General features: G+C 34.9%; 2 protein-coding genes and 1 pseudogene across 3 annotated transcripts; 2 read left to right on the forward strand and 1 right to left on the reverse strand.

Moving 5' to 3' along the window:
- Nucleotides 1–717: 717 nt before the first annotated feature.
- On the forward strand, nucleotides 718–4,145 carry LOC109096949 (lens fiber membrane intrinsic protein-like). Of its 2 annotated transcripts, none has more exons than XM_042738841.1 (5): nucleotides 718–876; nucleotides 1,659–1,851; nucleotides 1,947–2,096; nucleotides 2,215–2,349; nucleotides 4,025–4,145. In XM_042738841.1, the coding sequence occupies exons 2-5, from the start codon at nucleotides 1,677–1,679 to the stop codon at nucleotides 4,081–4,083; spliced, it is 519 nt and encodes a 172-aa protein (XP_042594775.1). In that variant the 5' UTR covers nucleotides 718–876; nucleotides 1,659–1,676; the 3' UTR covers nucleotides 4,084–4,145. The 2 variants fall into 2 exon arrangements, with proteins under 2 accessions (XP_042594775.1, XP_042594776.1); XM_042738842.1 differs by having other exon boundaries at nucleotides 729–876; nucleotides 1,670–1,851.
- A 752-nt stretch (nucleotides 4,146–4,897) lies between these two features.
- Nucleotides 4,898–10,321, reverse strand: LOC109103533 (annotated as a pseudogene).
- Nucleotides 10,322–15,470: 5,149 nt separating this feature from the next.
- LOC109103691 (zona pellucida-like domain-containing protein 1) lies at nucleotides 15,471–17,689 on the forward strand. The gene is made up of 10 exons (XM_042740058.1): nucleotides 15,471–15,479; nucleotides 15,512–15,688; nucleotides 15,776–15,960; nucleotides 16,048–16,127; nucleotides 16,214–16,304; nucleotides 16,691–16,777; nucleotides 16,869–17,040; nucleotides 17,152–17,248; nucleotides 17,336–17,356; nucleotides 17,474–17,689. The coding sequence occupies exons 1-10, from the start codon at nucleotides 15,471–15,473 to the stop codon at nucleotides 17,578–17,580; spliced, it is 1,026 nt and encodes a 341-aa protein (XP_042595992.1). The 3' UTR covers nucleotides 17,581–17,689.
- Nucleotides 17,690–18,197: the final 508 nt, after the last annotated feature.

Here is an 18,197-nt window from a genome sequence, read left to right on the forward strand (position 1 = left end):
AGATAAACGTAGCCAAACCTTCATCACCAACTCTCCTGGAAAATATATTAATCATTCACATTTACAAAGTTCCAGCTGCTATTATGTTCAATGTACTGAAGAGGATTGATGTTTTATTAGTTCCTGTGGGCGGATGAGCTCTATTTTTATCTGTTCATTACTTTCTATTTTCAGTCTATTGCATTACTTTAATGTGAAGGCTCTAGGTGGTATCTAATGTCTAAGTAGACATGGAGCTTTCAGGGGAGACACAATGTTCACTTAATGGATTCTTAACCTTTTGGGAGACAGTTTAATACTCCACTAAAAAGAAGCTTTTGAAATAAATGCCGAGCAGTAGACATGTAGTAAAGTGAATGGATAAATAATGACTGTGTAGTGCTTAGTGGGGAAAAAAAGTAAATTTTTGGACAATTTATGTCATTTTGTATTTTTAAAATCATATATTTCATACATTCTTGCTGTAAAATAAATAAAAAGTATATAAATTATTGAAATGTCTCCTTGAAATTAACAGAAAGAAAGAAAAAATACTACAAATATTATAATGAATAACCAGAATGAGACATGTTTTTACAATTTGCTTGTCATCTTGTTGTTAACTTTTCTATGATGTTTCTATATTGTCAATTGAAAGTACTTTGTCATCAGTATTAGTGAAACTAGTGCTAAATGGTTTTGTATTTTCAGCAGATTCTCTTAAGCACTCATGTGGCCTCTCTGATTGGCTGACAGCTCTATTGTTGGTGTCCGCTCTCCACCCAGCTCCTGTGCCCTCACAAAAAATAACTGCCAATAGCTCATGGAAATCTGCCTGCCTTGGCATAATTGAGCTTCACACTATTCAGTCTGCTAACATTTTTGGGGGAAAAAGAGGTAGGTTATTTATTATATATATTTTTTCATATTGTATTTTGATTTGTTGTTGTGAATTGAGCTTTTAAATCCCTTCACACTTTACAAAAGGTGATTTTAGGCCATCAGTCATGTTCATCTAGTCGCTGCTGATGTGATGGGGTTAAATGCTGTACACATGTGAAAATAGTGTTCACAAACTCATTTCTCTTTATTAGATAATTCATAAAAAAGACATTGAAAACCAGTCATTAGAAATGATGCTATAGTAAGACACAAAAAGAACTAAATGAATGTTACATAACAAATTTAGAATTTAGATTTTTTTTTTTTTTACTTTGTAACTTAACCTCTGCCTTTTATGATGGTAAAACTGGATAATAAACACGGTACACTGGTGTTGTTGTTGTTCACTGAAAACTAAAAGTTGTTTTCCATTAATTAAAATATAAAGATGAAATAAAATATAAATGTTAGATGAGAAACTTAATACAAAAAAAACAGAAAATGACTGAAACTTAAATAGCTAAAAAATAAAAAAATATATATATATATATCAAAATTAAAACTAATAAAAATGACAAAAGCACTGTCAAATTTGCTAAAACTTAAATTAAATTTAAAATGAAAACTGAAAATATATAAAATCAAAACATAATAATACAAAGCATAATTAAATTAATCATATTTAATAACATTTAATACATTCATTACTTGCTACAGTTTTTTAATTAATCTGTAATTAAAGTATTTTTACATATGTTTGGAATTAATCTTAGTATTGACTCATATTTTGTCTGTAGTGTGTCTGCAGGTGCAAGATGTACAGCTTTATGGGAGGTGGATTGTTTTGTGCAGGAGTGGGAAATATACTCCTGGTGATCTCCACTGCCACTGATTACTGGATGCAGTACCGCCAGTCTGGCAGTTACATGCATCAGGGCCTGTGGCGCTACTGTCTACCTGGAAAATGCATGACACTGACAGACAGCATTGGTGAGACTGTCACACCCTGGACATAAAATACGTACACTGAAAATTTTTACAAAGTAAAAAAAAAAGACAACTAATCTCTGGTTTTATTTGAACAGCATATTGGGATGCCACCCGGGCCTTCATGATCCTTTCCATCTTAGCTTGTTTCTTTGGCATCATCATCGGTGTCTTGGCTTTCATCAATTACTCCTCCTTTAATGGATTTGACAAAACCTTTGCTGCGGGAATTCTGTATTTCATGTCATGTAAGAATGTCAATGCATCCAATCCTAAAAATAACATTAATAAGTTAAATTATTCTTATATATCTAACTGACCAGTACTGTATGTGAAGTCATTGTTTGTTTGCATTGTACATCCCAGGCTTCTTTGTGCTGCTGGCTATGGCTGTCTACACTGGGATGACAGTCAACTACTATGGAAAACGATATGGGAACTGGCGGTTCTCATGGTCGTACATAATGGGCTGGGTTTCTGTGGTGCTCACTTTCTTTTCAGGTACACTTTATGTTTATGTGTTATGTCAGGTACACTTTATGTTTATGTTAATGAAATGAATATTCTGTTATAAATATACATAAATTTTTATTAAACTGAGATAAGAGTTAGAATATAGAATATTTTCTGTTGTACTCAACAAAATCCCACAGCATTTTACCTGGGATATTCCTTTAAAGAACAAGCATTAATCCAGAATAAATTAATTAAAGGGATAGTTTACCAAAAAATTACAATTCTCTCATTCATTTCTCACCCTCATGTCATTCCAACACTGTAAGAAATTCATTCATCTTCAGAAAACAAATTAAGAAATTTTGATGAAATCCGAGAGCTTTCTTACCCTCCATAGACAGCAACACAACTACAATTTCAAGGCCCTGAAAGATAGTAAGGACATTGTTAAAATAGTCCATTTGACATCAGCGGTTCAACCTTAAAGGGATACTCCACCCCAAAAAGAAAATTTAGTCATTAATCACTTACCCCCATGTCGTTCCAAACCCGTAAAAGTTTTGTTCATCTTCGGAACACAATTTAAGATATTTTGGATGAAAACCGGGAGGCCTGTGACTTTCCCATAGACGGCCAAGTAAATAACAGTGTCAAGGTCCCAAAAAGGTATGAAAGTCATCATCAGAATCGCCCATCTACCATCAGACGTGCAATCTGGGTTATATGAAGCGTCGGGAACACTTTTTGTAAGCGAAGAAAACAAAAATAACGATTACTTTGTCAACAGTCTTCTCTGTGTTTCTCCATATCACCGAATGCTGTGTATGCTCTTCTGTATCAGCCGCGCCACAAGGATGCGCTGTTTCTACGTGTGTTTAGCTTTGATTTGAAAGAAAACAGTGCATCCTTGTGGCAGATGGAGTATTCTGACGACAACTTTCATACCTTTTATAGACCTAGACACTGTTATTTACTTGGCAGTCTATGGGACAGTCTCAAGCCTCCAGGTTTTCATCCAAAATATCTTAAATTGTGTTCCGAAGACGTACAAAGCTTTTATGGGTTTGAAACGACATGGGGGTAAGTGATTAATGACAACATTTTCATTTTGGGGTGGAGTATCCCTTTAATTTTAAGAAGCTACTAAAATATTCTTCTACGCAAAGAAACAATTATAATTTCACTCAACAATTTCTTGTCGACATGCCTTCATGAGAGTACCACGCATCCGTGAACAATCCTTTGATTGAAAACAAGGCACAGCGCATCCAGGTCTACGTCAGAACGCTGGCTACTGCATCAGCACACCACACGCATGCGTCATGAACACACGTCGAAGACTGTCAGTGAAGAGAAGAAATTGTTGAATAAAGTCACTATTATTTTTGCATTCTTTATGCACAAAAAGTATTCTTGTATCTTCATAAAAATTATGAAGCCATTGATGTCACATGTACTATTTTAACAATGTCCTTACTACCTTTCTTGGCCTTGAATGTGTCAGTTGTATTGCTGTCTATGCAGGGTCAGAAAGCTCTTGCATTTCATCAGAAATACCTTAATTTGTGTTCCGAAGATGATCGGGTGTTCTAAATGGGTGAACTATCCCTTTAAATGTTACATCATGACAACATGGTCAGTGTCTTTCAGTAAGGAGTAAAGATGAGTGAAGTTGTTGCTAATGTAGTAGTTATTAATATCCCTCGTCTTTCTCTTACAGGGATCTTCTATATGTGTGCTTACCGGATGTATGAACCGAGAGGCCCCATGACGCGCTGATGCTTCTCATCTTAGATCTGCTATTTGATCCATTCAGTCTGAATGTGTAAAATCCCATAAAACCATAACAATAAATTACTAATACAGTACTTATTCAGTATAAAATTTTGTTTATATTCTGTGTATTTCCTATACAAACTAATAAGATGTGCAGATCAGGTTGGTACCAAAATAGACTATATATTTTAGTTTATAGAAGAAAACAACATTTAGAAATCTTGCTTTTAGGCTGATATTTAGATAATTCTTGAAGTTCTTGTAGAATTTTATATGCATTTAAGCAGTTTCCAAAATATATACAGTATACAAAACTTTGGGATCAGTATGATTTTTAATTTTTTAATTTTTATTTTAAATGTAATTTATGATGTCAAAGCTGAATTTTCAGCAGCCATTATCATACTGTATTTTCAGTGTTATGTGATCTTTCAGAAATATTTTTAATATGCAATAAACATTCCTTAATATTTTTTCCTTAATTCCCTTAATTTTTTCCTTTATTCCTTAATATTATGTTATAAATAATATATAGGGGAACTGTGACACTTTTTTCAGGATTCTTTGATAAATGGAAAGTTGAGAAGAACAGCATTTATAAATCTTTTCTAACTAAATTAATGTTTTTATTGTCACTTTTGATCAAAAGAAACATCTAGCTGAACAAAAGTTTTAATTTCTTTTAAATCAAAATCTTACTGACCCCAAACTTTTGAGTTTAGTAGAGAGTATTTAATCAGTTTACATACACTGCAACAACTTTACTTTACTGTATTTCAGACTTTTTATTTTAAGGAAGAACATTAACCACACAGCATTCACTTTGTGAAGAGCAAATACTTTATTGTCAGTGTTCGACACACCAGAATGTGATGCATATGCAGCATTTTTTTACATGTTTAACATGGGAACAAAAACATGCTGCTCAAAACAGCTACAAAGCAAGCAGGTAACAAAACTCATGAGTTATACATCAACTCACAACTGGTCAAAAATAAATATTTTAGAAACATGCGAAAGAGAAAGCTTACTTGTGAAGGTGCTCCAAACAGTGAGAAACATTCTCAGAATAATTTAATCAACTTCTTCAATGGTTGGTCCAGAGGATCCACCTCCACCAGGGGCACCTCCAGCTCCTGAGAAGCCTCCAGGCATTCCTTCTGGCATCCCACCAGTGCTCTGGTACAGCTTGGTGATGATGGGGTTGCACACCTTCTCTAGTTCCTTCTGCTGATGCTCAAACTCATCCTTCTCAGCTGTCTGTACAGAAATGACAAAAGGCAGTGAGTACTATGGATGCACAAAGATGACTGGACATCTCGGCCACAAAGGTGGAGAACCATACCTGGTTTTTTGTCCAGCCAGCTTATGACTTCATTGCACTTGTCAAGGATCTTCTGCTTGTCCTCATCGCTAATCTTGCCCTTGAGTTTCTCATCTTCAACTGTGGACTTCATGTTGAAGGCGTAGGACTCAAGGCCATTCTTGGCAGCAACCTTTTCTCTTTGGACATCATCCTCAGCCTTGTACTTCTCAGCTTCCTGGACCATGCGCTCAATGTCCTCCTTGCTAAGACGTCCTGGAAAAATTGGGACCTTTGATTAGGACTTTGGTTTCCAATAACAAAAGACAATCAGGAGATCAAGAGTTATGTTACCTTTGTCATTGGTGATGGTGATCTTGTTCTCCTTGCCGGTGCTCTTGTCTACAGCAGAGACATTCATGATGCCATTGGCATCAATGTCAAAGGTTACTTCAATCTGGGGGACACCACGCGGAGCAGGAGGGATGCCCGTCAGCTCAAACTTTCCCAGCAAGTTATTGTCCTTAGTCATTGCTCTTTCACCCTCATACACCTACAGTAGAGGAATGCATTAAATGTGAAACTTTGCCAGAAACTGTGGACAAAAAAAAAAAATAAAAAATAAACATCTGCTCACCTGAATGAGGACACCAGGCTGGTTGTCGGAGTAAGTGGTAAAGGTCTGCGTTTGTTTGGTTGGGATGGTAGTGTTACGTTTGATCAGGATGGTCATAACGCCACCAGCAGTCTCAATTCCCAAGGACAGAGGAGTAACGTCCAGGAGCAACAGGTCTTGGACATTCTCAGACTTGTCTCCAGACAAAATGGCTGCCTGAACAGCTATAAAAAGGAAATATGTCTCTAATAGGACATTCATGGAAGATTAGGCCATTCAAAATGTTGTCCATTTTCATTACCTGCTGCTCCATATGCGACAGCCTCATCTGGATTTGATGCTCTTGTTCAGTTCCTTCCCATTGAAGAAGTCCTGGAGCAGCTTTTGGATCTTTGGGATACGGGTGGATCCTCCAACAAGCACAATTTCATGAACCTGAGACTTGTCCAGTTTAGCATCACGGAGGGATTTCTCGACCGGATCCAACGTGCCACGGAAGAGATCGGCATTGAGCTCTTCAAACCGAGCCCTGGTGATTGAAGTGTAGAAATCGATTCCCTCATAAAGAGAGTCGATTTCGATGCTGGCCTGAGTGCTGGAGGACAAAGTGCGCTTTGCCCGCTCGCATGCTGTGCGCAGCCGACGGACAGCCCTCTTGTTGTCGCTGATGTCCTTTTTATACTTCCGCTTGAACTCTGAGATGAAATGGTTGACCATGCGATTGTCAAAGTCTTCTCCGCCAAGGTGAGTGTCTCCGGCTGTGGACTTGACCTCAAAGATGCCGTCCTCAATTGTAAGAATGGACACATCAAAAGTGCCACCACCAAGATCGAAGATCAAGACGTTTTCTCTCAGAACCAACCTGGTACCAGACAAATAAATCAGTTGTATTCAACAATTACTCCTTTAATATTGTTTGTAAGTAAAAGTAGCACACTTACTTTCTTGTCCAGACCATAGGCAATGGCAGCAGCAGTTGGCTCATTGATGATTCGTAGAACATTGAGGCCAGAGATAGTCCCAGCATCCTTAGTGGCCTGGCGCTGAGAGTCATTGAAGTAAGCAGGTACTGTAATAACAGCATTCGTGATGGTCTGTGAACACAGTTTCATGAAGTGTAAGTTAACAGCTGATTCTTTTTACTGAAGTCATCCTCTGAATTAGAAAGTTCATGTTTAAGACGTGTTATTCAAAAAGGCCTCTTTCATGCTTTAATAAACTACTGTGTGTCAATGTTGACAGGTTAGACATGTAAACATCTTTAAGGCCCCGATATACTTCAAATGAAATTGATGTAAGATATGGTATGTTTTTGTTTTGAACAAAATCAGTCCGAAACGAAGTTTGTTTTGAGTTTGTTTCGGCAGTTCGAAACAGCTCACCAAAGCGAACTCTCTGGGTGAATTCGTTTTTGGCTCCTAAACACCTTTGAGCTTCCATTGGTCCGTGGCGGTTATGCAACCGGTGGATGTGTTCTGAAATTCCACCTTCTTTGACGTGCAATTTTTTTTTTTCCCGGTTCGTATCTCATCCATTGGAGGTCATTCGGGAGAACAACATCTGCAAGTCACTAGCAACATAAATACACTGCGTCGAATAGCTGAGCGGCCACAGATATATCCACACCTGTACAAGAAAGCATTTAATTCCTAGAAAGAAATTTCAATGAAGCCTGGTATTGACGAAGTTATGCAAAAAGTAACGTAGAGAAACATCAGATGCAAGTTTTCCGAAGCCATGAAAAGAATGAAAGGAAAGAGTAAAGATATAAGGTAGCAAGTACCAAATACATGTGTTTTAAATAAATGTTACACCATACTACTGCTACTGCTTGTTGTTGTTCTTTCAATAAGCAAATTTAAAAGGTAAATGAACACTGATTATATAAAGTAAGATTTGAGATGAATCCAGTATTTGTTCCACATCATGCTAAAGTTTTCAAACTATGAGCCATTCACACTTAAAGACTGATTATGGGAATGGAATGGTTTTTTGTATTGCAAACATGATACTTGACTCTAAACTGCTGCTAATCATTATTCTTTTTGTCTATAATATTCTGACCATTGGTACCCGTCTCACACATCATTGCATCTTTATTGTGCTTAGGAGATACATGGGAACGTCGCTACACATGTTTACATTAATCTACACCCCGCCTCCGGCAGCCCGGGGGTTTGGAATGTTCGGAAACAGTACACCGCCGCTCAGACATTTCAAAACTTATTTTTGCCGCCAAACGAAGAATGAAAACGAACTTCGTTTGAAGTATATTGGCCTTTAGACCTACAGCAACAAGAGAGATGGTTTCTCAGAACCATTAGCAAATACAGATACTGTGTTTGACAGAAACCTACTTTTCCAAGGTAAGCCTCAGCAATTTCCTTCATCTTTGTAAGCACCATGGAAGAAATCTCCTCTGGGTAAAAGGTCTTGGTCTCCCCTTTGTATTCAACTTGAACTTTGGGGCGTGAGCTGTCATTAATAACAGTGAACGGCCAGTGCTTCATGTCTGACTGCACAACAGAGTCATCAAACCGCCGTCCAATGAGCCTTTTTGCATCTAGAGAAACAAATATGGCAACAAACTCTGAACATGTTCAACAATACATAAATAACCGTATAAATATGTTTGCAAATAGCCTAAATTCATACTATTTTGCTTAAATGAAGACTAAAAACAACTGTTTAGCTACATTTAGATGTACAATATGCAAATTTAAGTTTCATTTTGAGATTTGCTAAAGATTACACATACCGGTGTTATTAAATTATTTGTGTTTAAATCTTAACTGAGTGAGTGTAATCTAAATGTAAAACTACAGGAAATTAGTATGCACAATTAACTGTCCAATATTGGTTGATACAGATACATTTTTAAAAATCTCAAATTATATAATGCATAAAGCTGCTTACCAAAGACTGTATTGGTGGGGTTCATTGCTACTTGATTTTTGGCAGCATCTCCAATCAGCCTCTCTGTGTCTGTGAATGCTACATAACTTGGAGTGGTCCTGTTACCCTGGTCATTGGCAATGATTTCAACTTTTGCCATGCTGAAAGACCCCCACGCAGGAGTAGGTGGTCCCCAGATCAATGCCAACTGCTGGTCCCTTAGACATGGTTTCTGCTGGCAGCAAACACACATGGCAGTGGTTAATATATAGTGATGGAATATATTTTAAGCATCCAACCCAAGCCTTCCAAAATATGGGATGTATATTTGTTTGATATCATATTCATACTGTAGCTCAATTCATTGTTTACACTATATGGCTGTTTAGTCGGAAGCTTTATTGGCACACTAGACATCAGATGATCCTGTGGCCAACATGGACCACAGAGCGGATCAGCTGTCACTGTGTTAAAAGATGCTCCTTTAAACAGAGCTGAGGAAATCACTTCACAACAGCTTTATCATTCCTTAGGTTTAATTAGTGATTATATGTCTGTAAATAAAAAAACCATGACAAAAAAGTCAAGTCGTTCCAAGACTTTCTTCTGTGGAAAATAAAGGCCAGAAAGAATTTCAGCTGAGTAAAATGACAAAATATTAATTTTGAGTGAACTATCCCTTTAAGATAACTGACTGCCTATGGGGAAAGTTAATGTTCAGTTTCCTTTCGTTTGCTCCAAACTATTATGCAGCATTTGTGATTTCCCTAAGCATTCCTGAATTGGAAAAACTGGGAGTGTCTTATTCCGGAATCATCTGCTGTTAGAACATTCCACAGCCCCTAATCAAGCCCGCGCACAACACTCAAATGGCATCAATTATTAACGTTCTAGAACATTCCATATTATCGCAGAATGCAGATCAAACGCAGTTAAAAATATTAAAATCACATTTAGCTAGCGCTTTTGTAATTTCCTCATTCGTGTTGGAAATGTTAGCGGAATGACAGCGTCTGTCTTTCCCTTACATCACTTTATGATTGACGACAAAAAGAAATCATAGCTTAGGGACAACATGAGGATGAATAAATGATAACAGTATTTTGACTGTTAAGTAAACTGTACCGTTAAGTTGCTAAACTATCAAGCCTGAACAACATCAAACTCAACGCATATTGGTACGTCTTAGTATTCTAATATTAGCAACTGTGCAATAGTTTGTTTATAATTAAAAAAAAAACTAAACTCTTTAACTTTAAACGCATAATAACAACATTCATCATAATGCTCACCAGAAACGCTGTGAGTCTGTCAATCACCTGTGGTCTCGCAGCGCGCGCTGTCTGCAGCAGAAGGCAGAAGTGTGCCGTTATGCGCTTAAGACTCTTCCTGAGAACAGTCCAGAACATGGAACGAGCGCAGCAGCAGCCAATCACCTCGCGCGGACGCTGAGGCGTTCAGCGTTGGAGAACGCCAGCAGAGTTCCGCATATTACACAGCAGAATGTTCCTAAACGGAGGAAATATCGATCCATAGAGTTCTAGAACATTCCCTGGTAATTTAGAGTACTTTTTGCACTAATCAGAAATCCAGTCAAATGGATGGTCATGGCTGTGTCAGTGAATATCGATTACAATAAGCATAAGGACTGAAGTAGTTTCACAGATGTGAACGATCAAAAAATATATAATTTTATAAAATAACTTTTGTGTTCACTGAAACATTACCGTGTTTAAATAATACATAAACTTGAGAACCCAGCCTTTTGGTTTACTGTGTTTTCTAACATTAACGTTACACGCCACGTCCCTTTAAATGATGTCAGAAGAAGTCCTCAGGTATCTATCTATCTATCTATCTATCTATCTATCTATCTATTATAAATAAATTTTGTCATCTCGAAGTTTCGGATCAATTTAATGCGTTTTTTAAATAACAATTTATATATATATATATATATATATATATATATATATATATATATTAGGGCTGTCAAATGATTAATCACGATTAATCACATCCAAAATAAAAGTTTTGTTTACATAATATATGTATGTGTACAGGGTATATTTATTATGTATATATAAATACACACACATAAATTATATATTTAGAAAAATATTTACATGTATATACATTTATATGTTTATATTTCATATATTTTATTATATATAAATATATTTAATATCTAAACATAACATATTCTTCTTAAATATATACATGCATGTGTGTGTATTTATATATACATAATAAATATACACAGTATACACACATATATTATGTAAACAAAACTTTTATTTTGGATGTGTTTATCGTGATTAATCATTTGACAGCCCTAATATATATATATATATATATATATATATATATATATATATATGATATATATATATATATATATATATATATATATATATATCTATATATATATAGATAGATATATATATATATATATATATATATATATATATATATATATATATATATATCAGCTTTAGACACCCTTTTTTTCTCAACGCTGTAACGGACAAAATTGGATTGGTTTAAAATAATTTTACACACACAAATTGTTATAAAACACAACATGTACTGCTCATTGTGTCCTTCATACCAATTTACTGAAAACAAATGTAACATTTTTATCATCATTTTCACATTTTTATATAGGACTGAAGCTAAAAATACACAAATTGTGTGTCTATGGTCTCTTTTATTTTTTGTAAAAAAATATTTTACATTTAAAAATTTAACTAAAACCACAATTTTATTGTTTTAGGCCTGAACATGCCAGATGGTAATCAGAAAGAAACACTTTTGTTCTTAATTGTTTTCCCTATGTTATATATTAATCTGACAAGGTGTGACAGGGTTGAAGACTGTTACACATTTGAAGGGATGGATACATTGCCTTAAATTGATATTTTTGGTTTTGTATCTTTCTCATATTGTCTCCTTGTTTCTGGGTCAACACATCTGCATGGCCAACAATGTCTTTCTGCTGCAAATATGGGTGCAGTTTCTGATGTATGATGCTTGTCAACAGAAATATGAGTTGTCATGATTTTGGAGTATATATATTTACTGAAACCATGACTATTTTCTATATTTTTAAATTAAAATTATTAATAAATGAAGCAAATAACTCAACCATGTAACAAGTTTATAACCCCGTAACAATGAGAAATACGTATATTTTTGTGACAGGGTGGTGGTTTTTCACTCAAAATGCCCACTGCTCATCAGGAGAGTAGACCATTTATGGAAGCAATAAAATAAGTACATTGTATATACTTATGGATTAAAATAAAATGTTAAAATAATTTTTGCATCTTAATTTTATTTGACGGGGTTGAGTTGTGAAGCTTGACAGTACCCTCTCAGACTATAACATGAAACATCAAAAATATGAATAAAAAGTATGATATTACTAACCATTTTCTGCACCACTATTAAAGAGACCTGAATGATGTCATTTCTGGTAAATGATGTCACATAAGAGTGGAGTCTAAATTATTTTGGGCATAGAATGGTTTATGTGACGGGGTTGAGTTTCAGACTGAGGGACATAACTTTAAAGTCTGTTTTTTAATCAAATATTTTGCATTTTTCAGAAAAATATTTTTACAAGAAAGGAACACAAGTAAATGCTTACATTGTTGCCCCAAATCAGATTTTTTTATGCTAAAAAAATATTAAAATGCAATAATTATATGTGAAAAGCTTCTAACAATTCACTTTGAACCACCACTTTAGAAACTCTGTGGGATGAAATATTACAGAATCCCAGGAATGAAATGGGGTCCCACTTTGTTGTCACACATGACCTGTATTCACCCTTATAGGATGCTTGTATTTATTTATTCTGTAATACTAAATGAGAATATTTATCTTTGGTTATTAATATGTTCTTTTTATAAGGGGTGTTTTTTTTTAATGTTTTCTTACTGACTGGATCCAGCTTCACAATGACACTGCAGTATAGCTGCCACTGTAAATCTGCCACATCAACAAGTGGCCACAAGGTGGCATAGTCATGAAAACCCCTGTCAGTCAGAGAGCTGTCAATAGTGTAGATGATGTTTAGTAAGACAATCTGTGACAGTAGATGTCCGATAAAGAGGATGCAGGTATTGTATAGAGGGTGTGATGAGTTGAACCCTAAACAGAAAGTACAGCAGAAGCTGGACACACCTTTGAGCTCCAGACAAAGCAAAGCGGTTGATAATTTCAAATCCTCTGGGATGTGATATTTTTCAACAAAAGGGAGTTCAATCAGAAACAGAGGATTTATCATTGTATAGTTTTATTCACAATAGCTTTTTGTACTTGACCTGGATAAAGCTAAAGGGCAGACAAGCATGCAGTCATGACCCTGTCATAAAAATAAAGTTTGAAATCACCATAAACATTACATTCACTGACACAGGTTAACCAAATCCGTGAAAAAAAAAAAAAACCTTCTGCAAATGAATTATTAGTTAATTTTCCAACATGACTGAAATACTCCATTATGTGTTTATTTATTAAGAAACATTAATTAAGAAATGTTATACTAATTGTTGAATAACAAAAGCGGCATACTGAACATTTTGAAGAAACTCTTTGAGAATAATAGTTATGGCTCTGTCTTACAAGAGGAATTCCCTTTTTTGTATGTACTGAAAAGGTGCTTGGTTTCATCAAGCGAATGTCCTGTATGTGGTTACTGTCCTAAGAAAAGAACAGTGGGTACCTTTTTGTTGAAATAAGTGTTTGACTATGATATAAGTACTAGCGTTAGTGCCAATATTCATAAAAAGAAATTCTATCTCTCCTTGTTAAGTGAACAACACCTTTCTTTAACACCATACCTGGTGACAAAGTGACTACACCTGCCAAACATTATCTACCTCTGGTAAAGCATATTGGGAAACACATTGAAAATTAAAAATAAAAATAGTGAGGACAGTTGAATAAACATATATACTATTCATACAATAAATTTGAAAACTAGTGTCTCATATCAAATCTCTTATGATTCTTTGTATTAAAATCTCTTTATGTCAAATTTATCTCATACCCTTATTTAATTTATTAAAGGGATAGTTTTATTATTATTTATTTATTTTGTCATTATTTACTCTTCCTGTCGTTCCAAACCTGAATGACTTATTTTTTTCTGTGGGAACACAAAAGAAGATATTTTGAAATAAATCAGTTCCATTGTATAGACAAAAAAAAAAAAAAAAAAACATGTTTCATGCATTTCTCAAAATAATTTATTTTAAGTTCTACTGAAAAAAGAAAGTCATACAGCTTTGGATGAGGTCATACAGGTTTGGGTGAATAAATAATGACAGACATTTTATTTTTGGGTGAACTATGCCGCAAATAATTATATAAATAAATTAATATTAAATTCAAACTAAATTATGATAAGTGTTTTCTTATGAATAAGAATTCTACTTCGTCAAACATTAAAACTGAAATAAATAATTAAAAATTATACATTCCATTATTGTCCAATTGCATAACCCTACAATGGTACTGTATTTGTATTATTAACTGTTGAATGACTTGCTTGACCCGATTGAATAGGATGAATTGAAATCTTAAGACCTTAATGAGAAAAGAGGCCTGACATATTTTTGTTTCCATGCGACATTTTTTCAGGTGTGGTTCTAGCAACTATCTGTTCAATCAACAATATTGATGACAAAATTGTTTTTGTAAACTTAGTTACCAGATCTGAATAGATATCAGTGTGGAGATCGAGTCTCGTGTTGCTTTGTCTTTTGTCATGTTTTCTCTCACACCCTTCTCATCTGTATAAATACCCCAATCTGGAAGAATCCGCAAGAAAGGCAGGAGAAGTTACTCATCAGGAGTTTGTAGATCCAAAAGGTAACGTTTGATCTGAAATTATATTTTTATTATTTAAAAAACATGAAAATATATTCATTTTAGATGAAAAATGTCCGAAAGAAGTGTTTGCTTCACTGGTTTGTCTTTTCTAATGGTTTGTCTTTTTTTAGTTTGGCTCAGGATGATCAGAATAGTCCAGCTATTGTGTCTTTCTGGCCTTCTTTTACTGTGTGAAGGTCAGGGTCTCACAACATGCCTCACTCACCACCCACGTACCGACCGGGCAGGTTAGTGCTTACACTATTTTCTTAATCAGATTTGTCTCATTTTCCAGGAAAAAAAGACCTAAACATTGTGAAAAGAAAATTATACATTTACTTGAGAAGCAAAACTGCAGAAGATATAAAGATGTTGTTTGTTATTTGTAACTTTTAGATTTCTTACCACACTGGCAAAAAATAAAATAAAAAGAAGAAATGAATTCTTAAAAAATCAGCCAGTGAATTGAGAAAGTAGAAGAAATTAATGATCTTAATTTTATAAAAAAATAATTAAACAAAATTAAAATTATCTTAGTTTTGGTTCTCAAATACTTATATATTCTTTAAAGGATATTTCTACTAGAAACAAAAAAAAAAATGATTAAAATTATGCATTCATATGAATTTCAGATCAATGCAGGAAACACCTTGAGTAACAGAATATTCTTATATCTTTCAGAAAACGCCGACCATGACAGTGGTGTGTGGAACCAGTCAAATGTTTTTTAAAAGTTTCTCATTTGTCCAATGTATTTCGGGGGATACAACGAATCACTAATGGCGCTCAATGCTAAGTTTAACATCCCAGCCTGCCGTGGAGTAGCGGACTGGACTGTCAATCCTCCCGTCTTGCTCTTCAACTTCTCAATCTCTCAGGAGGCGCTCATCCTTTGTGGCAACAACATGAATGTAAGAGCTTTTCACTTTAAAGCAATCAACGTTGAAACTTTTCATCCTACAGATTTTTATAATGTGTGTAACGTGTTTGTTGGTTAGATTTCAAGTCAAGTGGGATCAGGGATATTCTCCGACTTCTCCCAAATCCAGTCCGTTAATGTCTCTGGATTAATCAATTCCTGGGATCCCAGCACCAGCACTATCTCTTACAGGCAGCAACTGATGTACCAGTTTTCATGTCTGTATCCACTGCAGTATTTAGTCAACAACACTGAGCTCAGCGTGTGAGTATAAATGCCAAGAATTTGTTTCTCGGTTGGAAGTTTCTGTACTCTAAGTTGTGTGACAAAGTGTCTTTTTGGTGCCAACAGATCAGGAGTGAGTATAGCAGTAAAGGACAACAATGGCACCTTCGTCAGTACTCTAAGCATGGCTCTTTTCAGTGTAAGGATCTTTTCATTAAATAACACTTAATTAATCAGTGAATACAAGTTTCTTGACACCCCTCTCTTTTTTAAATGTTTGTTAGACTCCCCGACTATACAACCATACTCCAGATACCAGGATCTGGGCTGCAGTTGAAAACTCGCATATATGTGCAGGTCAAGGCAACAAATCTCACAAACAAGTAAGAATCCAGCTCATTAACACGGGTTATGGTATATACTATTTTACTCTTAATATTTTAAATTAGCTTTTATTTTCAGTTTTCAATTTAATTTTAGTTTAAGTATGTGCTCTTTAGAATATTTCAGTTTAGCTCCATTTATTTTTATTTCAGTTTTAGTCATTTTAATACTTCAATTTAAATGTATTTATTTTAGTTAGTTGCCAAGGCAACATTTCTAATATTTATATTTGATTTGATTTCAACCATTATTTCAACAGTCTTGGTTTTAGTTAACAATAACAACACTGAAACTCTTGAATGTATCAAAAATGAAATGAACAATGCTAATTATACATTTATGGGATCAGTGAAATCTAATTGTCTATTTTATTGTGTATTGTAAGGTGTCAATTTTGTTTGCTGGACCGTTGCTATGCCACAACAAGCCCATATCCAAACCCTCAGCACCTCTTACGATCTTTTTTTATTGGGTGAGTCATTCATAAAAAGCAGACTGAAAGAGAGTAGTTGAGAAGACACTTTAATTCACTTGTGAGAATTACATCTAATTGTTGTTTTAAGGTGTAATCGTGATGCCCAGACAAAGATTGATCGGAATGGGGTAACCCAGGAAGCTCTCTTCTCCTTTGAGGCCTTCCGCTTTGTGGAACACAAAAATCTTTCCGTCTCCACTTTCTATCTGCACTGTGCTACACGACTCTGTGAGAACTCCACTTGTGCCTCCTTGCTTCCGGTAACTAATCGTGCTTATCTGCTGACTTTATTTTAGATTAGTTTTAGTTTGGCTCAACTCATGGTTATATGTGGATGTGAGGATTTCATCAGATCTTTTTTTTTTTTGTAGAGATGCGTTAGGAAAAGAGAAGTAGAGTCTCCGGTGTACAACTCTTCTGATGTTGCCACTGTCTCCTCAGGACCAATCAGAACTCAAGTTGACAACGGTACAAAGAATCATATAATAGTTCTATAAAAATAACTAAAGTTACTGATTTGTACTGATTTCAAATTCTCTTCCACTTCTTCCTCAGGTGGCCTTAAGTCCGCTAGATGTAAGATTCACTCATTTTATTGAACTCATTAAGAACCTTATCTAAATAGTTCTATTATTGTTTTGTAATTTTTTTATTTGTGATTTAACATTGATTTATCTTCCTATGTGTATCTAGTAACCTCATCAGCATCCGTCCCTCAGCTGACGTATGTTGGTGTAGCCGCTGGCTTGCTGAGCTTCTTTCTGTTTGACTGGTTGTCTACATCAGGACTTGCGCAGTGATCGACATCAGGATTCGGGAATTCCTTATAACTTGACTGAAAACAATGTTTCTTAGAAGATATCTCACCTGTTACATATATGTGAGAAAATATATTATGTGTCAGTTATTAGCACCTTCCCCCCCCAAATTTTTCAATTAATGTGGTAGATAGACTTGATTTTTGCAATTTTTATTTTCTTCTTTTTCTATGTTTTCTATGAGAACAAGAAAAAAGAAAAACATATTCAATATGTAGTTTACATATTTTTGTTCTTTTAAAAAGCCTATAATGCATGTAGCACTGCTTTGGGGGAAAATGTATGCACTATGAATGTAACAATTTTTTATTCAGTTTAAACTTGAATAAAAATATTAGCATCTGCCTTTGTCCCACGGGATTTTCACTCATCCGGGTTATCAGTTATCATTTAGGATTTCATTTATTACGTTACAGTAAAGTTAATGACTATTTTCTCATAATAAATAATCATGAAAAAAATGGCAAAGCAATTATTTTCAAAATAAGTGTTGTAGTATAACCAGCAGGAGAGCAGTGATGTGTAAACTGGATTTGGTGAAGGTACAGTGTGTTGCAGTGAAGTTATTAAATATTTTGTCCAGTAACAATGTTATTAAC

Source organism: Cyprinus carpio, chromosome B15, assembly GCF_018340385.1.
Source record: "Cyprinus carpio isolate SPL01 chromosome B15, ASM1834038v1, whole genome shotgun sequence".
Classification (NCBI taxonomy): domain Eukaryota; kingdom Metazoa; phylum Chordata; class Actinopteri; order Cypriniformes; family Cyprinidae; genus Cyprinus; species Cyprinus carpio.

Bases quoted from the DNA above. Each gene is read 5' to 3' on its own strand.
- LOC109103691 (XM_042740058.1), top strand. The intron at 16,128-16,213 runs TCTTTTCATTAA...TTAGACTCCCCG, and splicing joins GGCTCTTTTCAGTGTAAGGA to ACTATACAACCATACTCCAG. The intron at 17,357-17,473 runs GTAAGATTCACT...ATGTGTATCTAG, and splicing joins TGGCCTTAAGTCCGCTAGAT to TAACCTCATCAGCATCCGTC.
- LOC109096949 (XM_042738841.1), top strand. From the start codon at position 1,677: ATGTACAGCTTTATGGGAGGTGGATTGTTTTGTGCAGGAGTGGGAAAT. The intron at 2,097-2,214 runs GTAAGAATGTCA...TGTACATCCCAG, and splicing joins AATTCTGTATTTCATGTCAT to GCTTCTTTGTGCTGCTGGCT. The intron at 2,350-4,024 runs GTACACTTTATG...TTTCTCTTACAG, and splicing joins GGTGCTCACTTTCTTTTCAG to GGATCTTCTATATGTGTGCT.